The sequence below is a fragment of the Taudactylus pleione genome, unplaced genomic scaffold (assembly GCF_031769625.1).
Source record: "Taudactylus pleione unplaced genomic scaffold, aTauple2 ptg000205l, whole genome shotgun sequence".
Taxonomy (NCBI): Eukaryota; Metazoa; Chordata; class Amphibia; order Anura; family Myobatrachidae; genus Taudactylus; species Taudactylus pleione.
Window position 1 is genome coordinate 5,207,647 of NW_028284607.1, and position 15,685 is coordinate 5,223,331.

Consider the following 15,685-nt stretch of genomic DNA (forward strand, 5'->3'; position numbering starts at 1 on the left):
GGAATTGAGCACTCCATTAGCACAGAGATGGCCAACCCGCGGCTCTTGTTTTTCCGATGCGGCTCCCGGCTCAGCAGACCCTCACTGGTACTGTGAACGCTGGCCTTTGAAGCGATCAGAGGCTAAAGAAGCCTCTGATCACTTCAGAGGCCAGAGTTCCCAGTGATACAGTGCGCGGGTGACGCCTTGATGTTATGTTCTATTTTGTGTTCGATTTTCAAATCGAATATTAGTAAATCAGGGGATCCTATGTTCACCTATGTACAGGGGAAATCCCTGGTGGGCCCCACTGCCTGAGGGCCCCACCACTAATGTCAGGTTTCAGACTGTACACTTGAATTATACATTGTTACTCTATTAGAGGGTCAGTTACATGGTCTCCATTGTCTGTCCAAGCCTCTGTGGGGGCTGACCTCATCCCCTGTGGTAACTGGCCACACCCCAAAGCATGGGCCCCTACCACTGCATTCCCCCGGTAGGCCCATCGTGTTCCAGCCCGACACTGTCTATGGAAAAGTACTGATGTTTTGACGATATTCAATTCGGTTTCAATATTTCATTAGATTTTGACTTTAGTAAATCTCGGATGATCAAAATAGAATGAAAATGGAAAGCAAAATCACCACAAATCCAAAAATCAAAGAAAATGTAACTTTTGTAAATATACCCCTATATCTTGTTAAGTGCTAATTATGCCCCCTCCATGGGCTGGCTACACTCTAAAATTAACCATATGGAAACACCCATCTAGAAATCCTGCATTTGCCGCTGTTGCTAGGTGGTTAGCCATTCATGGCAGAACTACTTTCTGATGACTCTTGGCAATGGAAATGAAGAATACAAAATGACAAGAGGAGCATCATAATTCAAGTAATTATGGTCCTGATTCTGTAGATGACGCAGATTGGCAACCTCACGCAGATTCATGATTATTCGGAATCTATCCATGCGCAGGACCCGTTATGCGCTTGTGCAGAATGGGTCCAGCAAGATCGCTTTCAGGCCCCAATATAGCTCTGCCTGATTGACAGTCAGAGGAGCTTGCGGGTAGGGAAGTCCGGAAACAATGGCACTTCTGGAAATGACGAGGCCATTGTCTGCATCCATGGACGTAGACTTCCGGCTTCACAAGCCGGCCAGCCTGCGTAAGCTGAGGAATACTCAGCTGGCCAGTGCCACACAACATCGCGACCGACAGGAGGCATCTCTTCACTTCAGACGCCCCCTGCAGTATTTGCATATTAGCAGGACAGAACTGCAAAGTCTCATGTGTGCGGCTTTGTAATTCCATCCACTGCTCAATCAGGCCCTATATTAGACACCAATTAACAATAAAAGATGTATACATTTATGCTATATAGAAGCATTTTGTGATGAAAAACTCCTGAATTCTACATATTATCAATTCTACTTCAAACTCTATGTTTTCATAAGCAAGGCACAAAAGGGGGGAGGGTGGTAGGTATGATGAGGCAGGCAAAGGCACAAATTGGGAGGGAGGGGGTCAATGGCACACAAGCTCAAAATGGGTGGGTGCACAGAGGCACACATAGGGAGGCAGGTACAAAGAAAAGAACATACACAACTGCAGAAAGAGAGAAAAATACAAGTGTAAAATGGGGAGTTTGCTGTCTCATACCTTTATATTACAATTTACCATTTGTATTACCATTTGGTGGTTAGCTTAGCTGTCTCACAGCACTATGGCCCTGTACTTGCTTACACTCCTGGAACGGCCAGAAGGCTCCCAAAAATCTGGTGGCACTCCCGACCACCCAGAAAATTGGGCCAGTCTCCCGATGCGGGTTGCTAAATGGTCTCATAAACCCCAAGGCCACACACTTACAGGCACAAGTGGGCAATTCGGGGAGGTCAAGGACGCATCAAGTAGCCCTGCCCCTGCTTTACAATGCCTTTAATATCGCCATTGTATAGCAGGGGCATGGCCTGTGTGACATGATCATGCCAGGATGCCCCCTGCACCGTCCACCAATGCCGTGCCACAACCCCCCCCCCCCCATGGCGACCTGGCTGCCCCCTCCCAGATTGCTGCAAAGAACGCTATGGCTATTGGTTCAATTCCAACATTTGTGGAGTTTGTGTGTTCTCCCTGTGTTTGTGTGTGTTTCCTCCGGGTACTCCATTTCCTCCCGCTGTCCTAAAATATACTGGTAGGTCAATTAGCAAATATTAACCCTACTCTACTGTTTATGTGTGTCTAGATTGTAAACTCCACTGGAACTGATGAAAATAGTAAATACTCCCTGTAAAGTTCTGCGGAATGTGTGTGCAATATATAAATAACTTAGAAATCCTCTGTAACTTATAAATTATAATATACTTATACCAAAAACTACAGTACAGTATACATTATTCTCTATAATTAATATAGGTGAAATAATATCTCTTCAGAGGAACATTTCATAACATACCCTCTACTAAATGTTATACCAAGCAGTCTCCTTGGATTACACTGCCCTTGTTACTGTACATTATTGTGAACTCATGCCCTTGTATGATCACTAAACTTTTCTAACAGTCTATATAAATACAGTATAACTACAGTCTAATAATTAGAACATTTGTGTTACCCTTTGTATCATAATCACCTTTCCCAAAGAAGTGGGTATACTATATCCAAAGTGTTAAATTAATGCTGCAAATCTCAAGGACTCACCTGCCAATCTCAGAGCATTTTCCAGCATCAGTGGCTACAGCTGCTTTTCCAAAGATCTGTGAGCCGGTTTTTACGGGTACAGGAGATTGAGAACGCAGCCCAAAATACAATCCCAAGATCAGCGCTAGTGCTACCAGCACAATGGTCAGAATTCCTATCACCAGGCGCTTCCGCATGGCTCTGTGGTTTTGGGAATACACAAGAAGTATTGTTAGTACAGATCTCACACCATATTCTACATGCAATATCAACTTCATTCTAGGACCAGATGTGCCAAGAGATCTATGGAAATAATTATTACTCTTGAGCTACTGCTACCATTGTCTTAAATGTTAATTACCTTTACCCTAGTTAATTAATCTTCATGTAATTACCTATTAGTCTTAGCACTAAGGAGAGAAAAGGTAACATTTGTGTCCATATTGCCATGAATATGCCAGGAGATGTACACATAGACAGGGCTTGTCTTGTGTTCCTGCAGCATTAGTAGAATGACTGTGCTTGGCACTATTTCATGCTGCCAGCATTTCCACGATTGCCTCGCATGGTGCCAGCGCTGCCCTCATAATGTTATATCATGCCCACAGGCAGAACACAGCAATTCATCTTTTGCCGACCTGATTCTCAAGCAGGTTTAAGCTGCAGCCAGCCTCTTTGGATTTTTAATAAAAGAATGTTCCACTTCCAAAAAAATAAAAAACAAAATAGAAACCAACAATTCTTAACGATTTACTGCCAGCATGTTAAAACCAAAACAGTAAGCATGAACCAATAAAGAATGTACACACAAGTGTGTTTAAATAAAATACATTATGTTACGGAGCAGTAATGTCATCCCTGTGTTGTGGAGTTAGTATATAGTATGTTGCCATCGGTCACACTGAATCTATGCCATCACACTTGTGAGTAGGTGATCTATGCACAGCCACAGGCCATTTACACATAGAGCACTTTGGGCCTGATTCAGACCCGGGCACAAGGCTGCATTCACACCTAGCCTGTCGATGTTTGCATTCTGCGCATGAATATACATCGCAGTGCACGTGTGTGAACCGGCCACTGCGATGTGGATTCGACAGCAGCGAGCACGCAGAGACTGCATACAGTGATTGACAGGAAGTCACCGTTTGAGGGTGGTGACAGGGGGTGGTCAGAGAAATGCAGGTGTGCCAGGGCGTCTAGATGCCATTTCAGGGGCGTGCATAATTAGGCCCCAGCGACGGCATACGCATCCTAACGTCTAGTTACACACACACAAACATTAGCAATGTCTGCGGTAGGATCAGGTCAACCACAACTTGTGCGTGTGGATCGGATGGTTCCCGATGTTTTTGCTGTCTTGCGAGAACGTAAGTTTGTGCTGCGGTTACATTGCGTGTGTGGTCATCAGCATATTTTCGCATCGACAGGCTGCGTGCAAACACAGCCTAGCGACCAGGTCTGAATCAGGCCCTTTATTCACTCCATGTTGTACATACAAAATAGAAACAGGTAACTGCATACAGAGCAAATCAATAGAAACAGTGTTAATAAAAATATACAAATGTATAGTATCTTGCAGCCAGGAAAGAATGCAAACCTTACTGCATGTGTATCTCTCTTCCATTTGGAAGTAAGTGAATATGATCAGTTATACTGGTTCATTTTAGATCCGGATGGTGATTTTCAGCAAAATCAACTGCTACTGGGTATTTATAATCAAGGGATTTATGTTTGCCCAGAATAGCATTGTACATTTTGATAGAGCTTTTATGTTCTTGGAGCCTTCTGCTATATATCAATTTGGTATTACCTATGCAGATAATAGAAGGTAGACATGTTAAAAGATAGCCACAAATATCTGTATTATGTGTGTTACACTTTTTGCCACTATATGGATGTGTAAACCGGTTGCCCAAAATCAGCCAACTGAGATCATCACAGTTAAAGAAATTATAATGCTTTTTCTGTATGGTCCCAGTGTATTAATGGGCACCCTGATACACTTCAGGGACCATGTGTGTCCCTCTGACCTTCCCTTACCATTAATATGAGTAATACATTAAAAATACATATACTTAAAGAAAGACACCTATCCAACAGGACCTGCTGATATAATATACTATAAAAACGACAGGTAACATTTACAGCAATAAAGAAGAAAGAAACTTGGGGCCACATACATATATGTTTGGACACTGACTCAGTTTTTATAATTCGGCTCTGTACACCACCGCAATGGATTTGAAATTAAACAATGGAGATGCAATTAAAGTGCAGAATTTTAGCTTGAAATCAAGGGGTTGAAAGAAAAAAAAATCTTGTATTGCAACCATTTTTATACACAATCCCCTATTTTCATGGGCTCAAATGTAATTGGACAAGTTAACAATCATAAATAAAATGCAAATTTTAATACTATACTTTGTCAAGAACCCTTTGCAGACAATGACCAAATGCTGGGTTCCCTCCTTTGTTAGGTTTGCCAGGCCTTTACTAAACTTGTCTTCAGTTGTTTTTTGTGGGTCCTTCTGCCTTTAGTTTTGTCTTCAGCAAGTGAAATGTATGCTCAATCGGGTTGAGAATGAGATCAGGTGCCTGACTCGGCCACAGAAGAATATTCCACTTCTTTGCCTTAAAAAACTCCTGGGTTGTTTTCGCAGTATATTTTGGGTCATTGTCCATCTGTACTATGAAGCACCGTGAAATCAACTTTGCTGAATTTGGCTGAATCTGAGCAGACAGTATGTCTATACACTTCAGAATTCATCCGGTTGCTTCTGTCACATCATCAATAAACACTAGTGACCCAGTGCCTTTGGAAGCCATGCATGCCATCACACTGCCTCCACTGTGTTATACAGATGTAAACATTGGATCATGAGCCATTCCAAGACTTACCCATACTTTTTACTTCCCATCATTAAGGTACAGGTTGATCTTAGTTTCATCTGTCGAAAGAATTCTGTTCCAGAGCTGGGCTGGCTTTCTATTTTTGATGCTTATGAATGGTTTGCGATCTCAGCTTGCCAGAAGGATGCCCACTTCCCCTTACACACATCCGTATACTTCTGCAACATACTGTAGCAAAATAACCGGTAACATCGGACCCGTACGCACAGTTAAGGCAGGTCAGACCTCACTCATGCATTGCAAACTTCAGCACACGCTATGAGACCTCATGTTGCATATGGTATTGCAGTGGATAATTTATGCATGCCCCTGCAACGCACTGGTATGCCTACATTTGCCCGACCCCCCCCCCTTCCGTCACCACCCACAAGCAGCACTTCCTGTCAATCAATGTGCTCTGGGTCTGCGTAGCCTCTGCAAACGCATTTCCCATCGCAATTGCTAGTTCGTGCACTGCGATGCATACGCATGCACAATGCGAATTAATCAACCCATTGCGTGCGTCTTTGCTACTGAGATCCTTGCTGAATCAAGTCCTGTATTTTCTCTCATGAAGTCTTCTCTTCATGGTCAACTTAGATACAGTGCATCCGGAAAGTATTCACAGCGCTTCACTTTTTCCACATTTTGTTACGTTACAGCCTTATTCCAAACTAGAATAAATTCATTTTTGTCCCCAAAATTCTACACACAATACCCCATAATGACAAATTGCAAAAAGTTTTTCTGCAAAATTAATAAAACCTAAGAAATCACATGTACATAAGTATTCACAGCCTATACTCAATATTTTGTTGATGCACCTTTGGCAGCAATTACAGCCTCAAGTTTTTTTGAATATGATGCCACAAGCTTGGCACACACATCTTTGGGCAGTTTCGCCCATTCCTCTTTGCAGCACCTCTCAAGCTCCATCAGGTTGGATGGGAAGCATCGGTGCACAGCCATTTTCAGATCTCTCCAGAGAAGGTTCAATTGGATTCAAGTCTGGGCTCTGGCTGGGCCACTCAAGGACATTCACAGAGTTGTCCTGCAGCCACTCCTTTGATATCTTGGCTGTGTGCTTAGGGTCGTTGTCCTGCTGAAAGATGAACTGTCGCCCCAGTCTGAGGTCAAGAGCCCTCTGGAGCAGGTTTTCATCCAGGATGTCTCTGTACATTGCTGCATTCATCAGTAATTACAAATAGAGCACAAACCCTGCACCAGCCATCTATTTTGTAATTAATAGTTTACAGTTTCGTTTGTCCTCTCTCCAATTAGCTGTTAATCAATTCATCTGTATTGACAGAATAAGTAAAGCTTGCTGAGGTGCTACCTACTACTTAAACATTATAGAAATCACATATACAAAGAAGAAAAGTAAGTAGCTTTAATGGGTGCACTGGGACCCACGTTGGTAATTTAAAATGTAATATTTTTAATAGGTATGCATTAAAATCTCACTATATTAAATTTGCTAAGATGGTGATAAAAAGATAGAATTGTGCAAAAGAGATGAAAATTAATGTCTACAATAAAATATGCAAAACAAAACCGTTGTCAATTTGTCATTATTTCAATATAATCAGTGTTTAGTAGCACAGTGGTTCATTACTTAATATAGTTTATTCTGTTATTTATGTTGCAAATAATTAGCTCCTAGAAGGAAGTAGTAAATTGTATCAAACAATGCAGTGACTAATATTGTATATAGTCAGTTTTCCAAACTGACACAATGTCTTCTCTTCCTATACTTAGATGCCTTATCCTTATGTATTGCCATACAATGCTTATAGTAAATATTTGTTAGCTATGCAGTATATACAAATATATGTTGTAGTTCTGAGTCTCCTAGCTGTAAGATTAAATCCCACACAACAGGTATATGTTAGCATGTGATTGTGTAACACACCTAGTATTAATGGGTCTCCACTACATATGATATATAATAGTAGTAGTTCTCATTATATCATGTGTGTGTGAATCATATACCATAAAAAAGAAATTGTATAGGTAAAAATGTAAACCTTTGCAGCTCTGGGTATTCATGTATACAATAGTGCAACTGAACCTTTAGGCAATTGCAATCAATCCCAGCACTGCATATAGTACATGTATAATTTTATAGTTATACATCAGTAGCTGGAGCATATGCCTCATATATTTAGCATAGCTTTCACTAATTGTAGGCAATAGCAATTAGTCTCAGCACTATGTATAGTGCATATATCATTTTACTTTGACATCAATGGCTGGGATTTATATCCATTTAGCAACATATTTAACATTGAATTTTAGTAACATGACATTGACAATCAGTTACAGATAGCCTACGGCCGTTTCACCAGTCAGGCATTCTCAAGGCATCACCTGTCATGTCTTTTCCTTTTCCTTAAATCCCCTTCCCTATATTCTGATTGGTTGTCAGCAAATCAATCATGTTTAACATTATTAGAATGGTAGTATAGTCTTAATAGTAATCCACCAACATCCACTTCTTAAAACATAAATATGAACAATTTATTTCATTATATTAAGTATAATGTTAAAACACGTCCTCTGATGTTTTTATTTGTGATTTCCTATACAGATATACTATATAAAATTTGATTTTGAGTTTATCCATTAAATTATTCCTTTATGTCAGATCTATATCTTTCCATTTGATATCCAATTTAATCAGATATTTTTATATATCTCCCTCATAGGGGGTGATGATATTTCTATCATGATGGAAAGAAGTATGCATAGTGACAGTGATTTATGTTCCCTAAATGCTGATTGGTTGTCAGCAAATCCATCATGTTTAATAATTAATTTTCATCTATTTGGCACAATTCTATCTTTTTATATTTAACCATCTTAGCAAATTTAATATAGTGAGATTTTAATGCATACCTATTAAAAATATTAAATTTTAAATTACCAACGTGGGTCCCGCATGTATTTTTTTTTACACACAGAAACAAGCACGGATCTCACACTCACTAGGCTGAAGTAGGTCTGTTTTTTTTAGTTAACCGGCAGTAATAGCGTGCGAGTTGAACACTAGCACTGTATAACATTGTCTGACTTGTATGCAGTGGCAAAACATCTGTGTGGCCGGAGGCCGACCACATGTGATTAAAATGGCTGCCAAGGCACTGAAGAGATTAACCCTCATGCCGCGGCACCAGTTTAAAAAGGACCTTAAAGTACATTCGCCATGTACTGCGAATGTATACGTAATGTGTTTGAACATGTCATTCAATGTGCAGTTAGCTTTATGCACTTATAATTTATGTATAAGTTATGGTGCATACACACGGTCAGATTTTTCCTTCAGATCTGAACGATAACGATTTAAAAATCGTTCAGTCGTTCATATCTGAAGGAAAATCTGACATATCTGACATGCCTGAACGATGGATGATGAAAGATGCGCGTTCCCGTTTGTCAGATAACGATATCTGACATCTGATGTGTTTGCAGTCAGACTTGGACGATTCCATTCATTTTAATGCAGTCAAAAATCGTTCAATCGTTCAAATCGTTCATCTGACAAATCTGACGGTGTGTATGCTCCATTATTTTGTTTTAGAAGTTTTAGTTTGTTTTATTTTGTTTTTTTGTAACATTTAGAAGCAAATGGCTTTTGAGACATTCTCACCTCCTAGTGATATGTTAATTATCCTGATGTAGTGGCCAAACCCTTCATTTAGCACTTTCATTGAAAAAGGCACTGCAGAGGTCTCTGGTGTGTCTCTATGTACAATACCCCAGCAAGTTTGGTAAACATTTTATTTATTTGTGTTTAAAGAAGCCTCTATTGTGTGTGAGAACTTAGAAGGTGTTAAGACTCAGAAAGCCAAAACTGGTTTTAGTCATAGACATATGAAATGACGAATGCAATAAAAATTTGCATTATATTTACCTATTCAGAAACAGTATATTCTAACTCAGTTTGTGCTTAGGAAAGCCAAATGTTTTTGGGTGGTATCGAGGAAATTGATTTAATTTCTGTGAAATGTAAGACATATTTATTTATGTTTAGTGAGATAGCCTGATTGGCTAAGAGAAACCCAGGGTGGACTTACCCCCTGTGGTAATGTGTATTGGAGTAGCATAAAAGAAGGCCTTGTGCTGGTAAAATTGTATATTTTTGAAAATCCTTTGTGGAGAAGAACTGCTGTTTGATTTCTGTATGATATTCCCCTTCAGGAGGAAGGGAGGGTCTTTTTTAAGACTTTGAGCAATAAACACCTTTGCCTTTACTTCGACTACATCTGTCGACTACCCTGCGACCAACAGAATTGCACCAAAGGCTATTCCGTTCTACTCTTCTGGGTTGAGCAGAGTGTCTCCGAAGTTCAAGCCCTCTGCCGCTACCGTGCAGAGCCTGCTCCATTGCGAGGGATCAGGTGGGAACAGCCAACACCAAACAGGATATGTGGCCGCAGCCAGGTCGATGCATACGCAGCAGAGCGGTTCCAGGCATCGGCGGTAAGAGCCTGAGTGTACCTAAGAATCGGTAGATGGTAGAGTTTGGTGGTGGCAGCATTGTTATGCCCACTGCGCAGTGAGTGGAGTCCGTGACAGGCGGTCACTGACAGTAAAGTGGGAATCCCTGATACCCCAAGGTCAAGTGGGGCTCGAAACCCCAACCTGTGATCGGGAAGCCATCTAGTCACAATATGGATGCATGTTTTGCCATTGAGAGTTGCGGGGGTGTGAAAAACATGTGAGTTTGCAAGGGTAGCGTATGTGCCTGTTTCTCTTCTAGGGAAAATCATGGAATATACAGTAAACCTGCTTCATGCCAGGAGACCAGGCTGCACATTGGTAGCATCAAATTATGAAATTACATTAGACAATTCATACATAATTGAGTACATGCCTGGACAGTTACAAATAACTAATAAAGTCACATTTATCATGTAAAAATAAAATTAGAACTAGGTGGAAATATAAAATGATAATTCATATACTGCCTTCTCCTTCAAAAGATCCACCGTAATAAAGCATATTCCTATTTGATCTTTTGCAAAATCCCTGTAATAATGTGAAAAGTCCGCAGCAGCCCCATAACTATAATGTTAGCATAAGTGGGAGGGATTCAGATGTACTTGGTCGGTCAGAAATGGCTGCTGATCATCATCATCATTTTGCAAAAGGGGTCAAGCACCTGCAACTTATCTGCCTCCAAACTGGCGCATATGCCACTTTCCTGTAAGCAGTATGGGACGCGATTGGCGTGAACTTGCCCATACTGTACTTTGTCCTTGCCTACGTGCACCCCTCCTGTCTCCCATCCTCTCCTCCTTACTGCAAGGGGTTGTAAGTGCTAAATGTATCACAGTCAGTATGGAAAAGGATTTGTAAGGATTTTTGGTATGTGCAGTTTAAAAATAAAAAATGAAGTTTATGGAAAAAAAAACATTAACTACCTTTCTGTTGAACTCTACAAGATCCTTAATGTGAGCAAACATAGTACAATAGAGACATATGGCCAAATGTAATAGGGTGAGAGTTTAGAATATGAGAGAGTTTAGCAATAAGCTCTCACACTTTTTAAACTCGGCCAATGTAATAGAGTCTGGGATCATGTAAACTCGCATGTTTTTAGACTAAAAAAATTCTCACGATTTAAACTCTCATCCAGATGTTTTCCCATTTTGAAGATAAAACTCGGCCAATGTGAGAGCTTACTTCTAAACTCTCACATTATCTAATCTCTCACCACATTACATTTGGCCCACAGTGTAACACAATGTTCCATGCATATTTATCACAGCTAGAAACATTGCAACAAAGCAAAAAAGAGCTTGCTAAAATACTTTATAAAGAACAGGTCATTAACCTTTCTTTTGGTATTTTTCTAGCAGGCATTACAGCTGTGCATGGGTTAAACGTGCCCATTTTCTATCTCATGCACCTTGGCGATGCTGCAAAACATGCATACAAAGCTGTGACAGGCAGAGTGAGTGGGTGGCAATGCCATCTGTTCTATTAGCGTGAACAGCGACAGCTCCCTCAGTCTTCCACTTTCTGCCTCAACCACCTTAAAATAAAACTTAAAAGACAACATAGTACTATATATGTTACAGTAAATAATCTGATGAATATGTAACAACTAGAGATGAGATCCGACCCCCGTGTTTTGGTTTTGGATCTGGATCTCCCCGGGTCTTGGATCTGGATTGGTTTTGCCAAAACCTCACCTCCGTGTTTGTTTTCGTGTTTTGGTTTTGGATCTAGATTTTTTTCTTAAAATTTTTTTTTTAAAAATAAAAAAACTGCTAAAATCACATAAAATGTGCCTTTTTTTGTTCCTACAGTATTAATAACCTCAATAACATTTATTTCCACTTGTTTCCAGTCACTTTGGTCACCTCACAGCTCACAATATTGATTTTTTACATTAGTTAAAGGGCCAAAAGGTTGCATCCAGCTTGCTGGGTCAAAACTGATTGATATAATTATTAATAGAGTTGAGGACTGTGCAAAGATGATGGTTGGGATACCCTTGAGGATTGAAGGCATGGGCCTTCATAGAGGACAAGGAAGTTGACGGCCTTGCACTATCATGATGACTGCTGGCGGCAGCTACAACATGTGGTTCTTGGCCTTGCTCTCCTGTCATGTGACAGCCCTCCATATTTTCTGCAGTCTTGAAGCAGTATCACAAGCACCAATAGTGTAGCCAAGGCGCGGTTACAAAAGTCACACACGTGCAGTCGTGTGCACACAGAAAAAAATATACAAAAGACACTTTTTGGGCCCAGAACTTGGGCCCAGCACACAGATTGGTGACGACTATAGTCGGGCAGCACTAGTTTGCGTTGCTGTATCTTGTGTGGCTAAGCCTAACATGCACACACAGAAAATAAATAGACAAAAGGCACTATTTTTTTTGTGGGTTTTTTTCGGGTCCAGAACTTTGGGCCCAGAGCACAGATTCATGACGACTGGAGTCGGGCAGCACTAGGTTGCATTGCTGACTTGCTAGATATTGTGCGGTTAAGTCTAAACATGCACAGACAATTAGACAAAAAAAGACAATTTTTTAAAATTATTTTTCTGCTCCAGAACTTTGGGCCCAGAGCAGATTGATGACGACTGGAGTTGGGCAGCACTAGCTTGCGCTGCCGACTTGATAAATCTTGTGTGGCTAAGCCTAATACGCACAGACAATTATTAGAAAAAAAAAGACAAGTTTTATTTATTTTATTCTGCTCCAGAACTTTGGGCCCAGAGCACAGATTGACGACTGGAGTCGGGCAGCACTAGCTTGCGTTGCTGACTTGCTGTATTTCGTGTGGTTAAGCCTAACACGCATACAGACAAATATATATTACACAAAAAATACACTTTATTTGGATCCAGAACTTGGGCCCAGATGGACGCAGCAGACAGCACAGCACCAGCCCAGATGGACACAGCAGACAGCACAGCACCAGCCCAGAATGGATCAGCAGCACCAGCCCAGGACACAGCAGACAGAACAGCACAGCAGCTCTCCCCAGCCCTACACTACCCACCCTCCCTGTTCAGTCTCCACAGCCGGAGTGAAATGGCGCCCGCCGCGTCCCTTATATATAGAGACGAAAGCTTGCGAGCCGGTAGATTTCGTCTCTATGGTTTTACCTCGATTAGAGAGATCCGAGTCGGCGGGAACATCTGAGCCTGCTTGGATCCGACTCGGATTCCCTTAGTTCGGGTGGGTTTGGATCTCTTAGATCCGAACCCGCTCATCTTTAGTAACAACTATGATACTGCCAGACAGGACTCAGAAAAGTTAAAGTGTAAGAATTTAATATGTAGACAATGGCACCCAGAATGGGCACATTCAGAATCTACCGACCCAAAGACTATGGTTTTAGTACAGCAAAGCACTCACACACCACCACTATTTATCAGCCCATACACCCTTTCTATGATGCCATAGCCAATGCCATTGTTATTGATCCTCCCAGTAACTACTGTATGTAGTGACCATGTGAAAAGTGTTAAGCTGCATACACACACAACGATTTAGTTAATGAACGATTTTAGTAAACGATTTTTTCCCTTGAAAAAATTAACTAAAATCGTTTACTAAAGTTGTTCATTTACTAAATGTAATGAACGATTTTTATGAACTACAAACGATTTTTGCATATTAACTTAATGAAAATCGTTGAGTTGACAAGTCTGACTGAACTACAAACTACAAACGTGAACGCGCATGAACAATAATCGTTCATCGTTTGACTCAGAAAGTGAACGATTTTTTCAAACGATTATCGTTAAACGATATCGTTTAACGATAATCATTCAAAAAATCGTTGTGTGTATGCACCTTAAGAAATAACTTATATGCAGGTTTGCAGTCACGATGTCTCCGGCCATAATGTCACAGCAGAATGTCGACATGTTTAAAATGTCAATATCATTAATGTCAACACTTTCAAAATAGGACATTGTCAACATTACCATTAGTCTTAGGGCTAGGGTAAAGTTAGCTTTACCATTAGGAATTCCATTAGCGTTGCCGTTAGAGATTACATTAAAAAAAATATATTGTTGACATTTCAACAATGTCGACATTAGATTAGTGTCAACATGCAGAATGTAAACTTGGTCAATGTTGACACGATGAACAATCTAACATGTTCAATGTCGACATTTCAACCATGTCGATATTTTCATGATGTCCTAATGAATGTTGACAAAATATACCACATCCCATTATGCATGACACAAGCACAGCCAGAGGGGACTAAAATTTAAAAATGTAACAATACTCCTTATTAATTGTGAGTTTTATACATTAAAAGGTCCCCATTCTCTGAGGCCAATGTACATCACGATCTGTCCAACTATTCTCTAGTGACTAGTTTTAAATTATTATTATTATTATTATTATTATTATTAATAATTGTGGCCACAGTGTTATGTCCCCCAACTCTGTTGGTTCTGCCCTGTAATTTAATCTTATGGTGCATACACACGGTCAGATTTGTTGTCAGCTGTGAACGATAACAATTTAAAAAATCGTTCAAATCTGAAAGAAAATCTGACATGTGGGCCTGCAACGATGAATGATGCACGTTCCCGCATGTCAGATAACGATATCTGACATTGTCTGTGTTTGCAGTCAGATTTTGACGATTTCATTCATTTTAATACTGTCTGAAATAGTTCAAATCGTTGGTAAAAATTGTTCATCTGACAGATCTGAACATGTGTATGCACCATTAAGGGGGCTAGCCATTAGATGAGCCCGCGCATTGACCGTCGTTTGGAGGTTGGAAGGGGCCCAAAACAGGACGATATGATTGATAACGATATCATTATCGTTCTTAACTTCCTGCAAAGTTGGACCATGTGTACGCACCAGTAGCCAGTATACTCACCTCCATTTCTTCTAACTAGTGTACAACATAGACTTCACAGGAAAACAGTGGAGCACATTAGAAGGCAGTCAGTACCTGCAGTACTCCTCGAAGTACTCAGTATATGCTGTCCTCCATTTTGTTACATTAGCTCAGTGCATGCGGCAGCCATGTCCAGGCAGGCAGTACCACTGCTGAGTACCTATCTATTCTTTGGGGGCCAGAACAATACCAGTCACTCTCTTTCCTTCCTCATGATACAATAGGTCCTACAAGTCTCCTGTAGGCTTTGGGAGCTCTGTAACACCAATAAAAAATTGCAACTATGTACTACGAACCCCCAATGAGTGCGCTAAAGAGTCTACAATAAATATATGCAATTATTGGCTGATAACTCTGTTTCCTGCATTGCACTGGAATCTGAATTAGTGACATCCTCTCTTCAAAGTGTGATATCCTTCCTGAATCTCTGCCACTATAACCAGTATTTCAACAAATGTTTGGGTGTCTGTTTATCATCATTATTATTTTTATTATTCAAGTCCATGCATGCCTAGTAATATGGCACTACAGCAGCAAAGGTTAAGCAAATAAGTTTATTCAGCATGCCACAGCAATGTTTCAGGGAAAGCATCATGTTTTTTTAAGCAAACAAATTTCAAGTTTATCTGCTTGAAAAAGGGCTATGCTTGCCCAAATAATTGCTGTAACATTCAGAAAAAATATATTTTCATTTAAACACTACTGCTGAAGTGCCGTATTCAATCTTCATTTCAATATC

General features: G+C 40.4%; 1 protein-coding gene across 1 annotated transcript in view; it reads right to left on the reverse strand.

The window, feature by feature from the left end:
* Positions 1 to 15,685, reverse strand: part of GGT1 (gamma-glutamyltransferase 1) — a 138,241-nt gene that overhangs the window by 93,860 nt on the left and 28,696 nt on the right. Inside the window, exon 2 of the mRNA XM_088477964.1 lies at positions 2,678 to 2,857. Within this exon, the coding sequence (XP_088334090.1) occupies positions 2,678 to 2,853 (176 nt within the window). The 5' untranslated portion in view covers positions 2,854 to 2,857. The remainder of the gene's footprint in view (positions 1 to 2,677; positions 2,858 to 15,685) is intronic.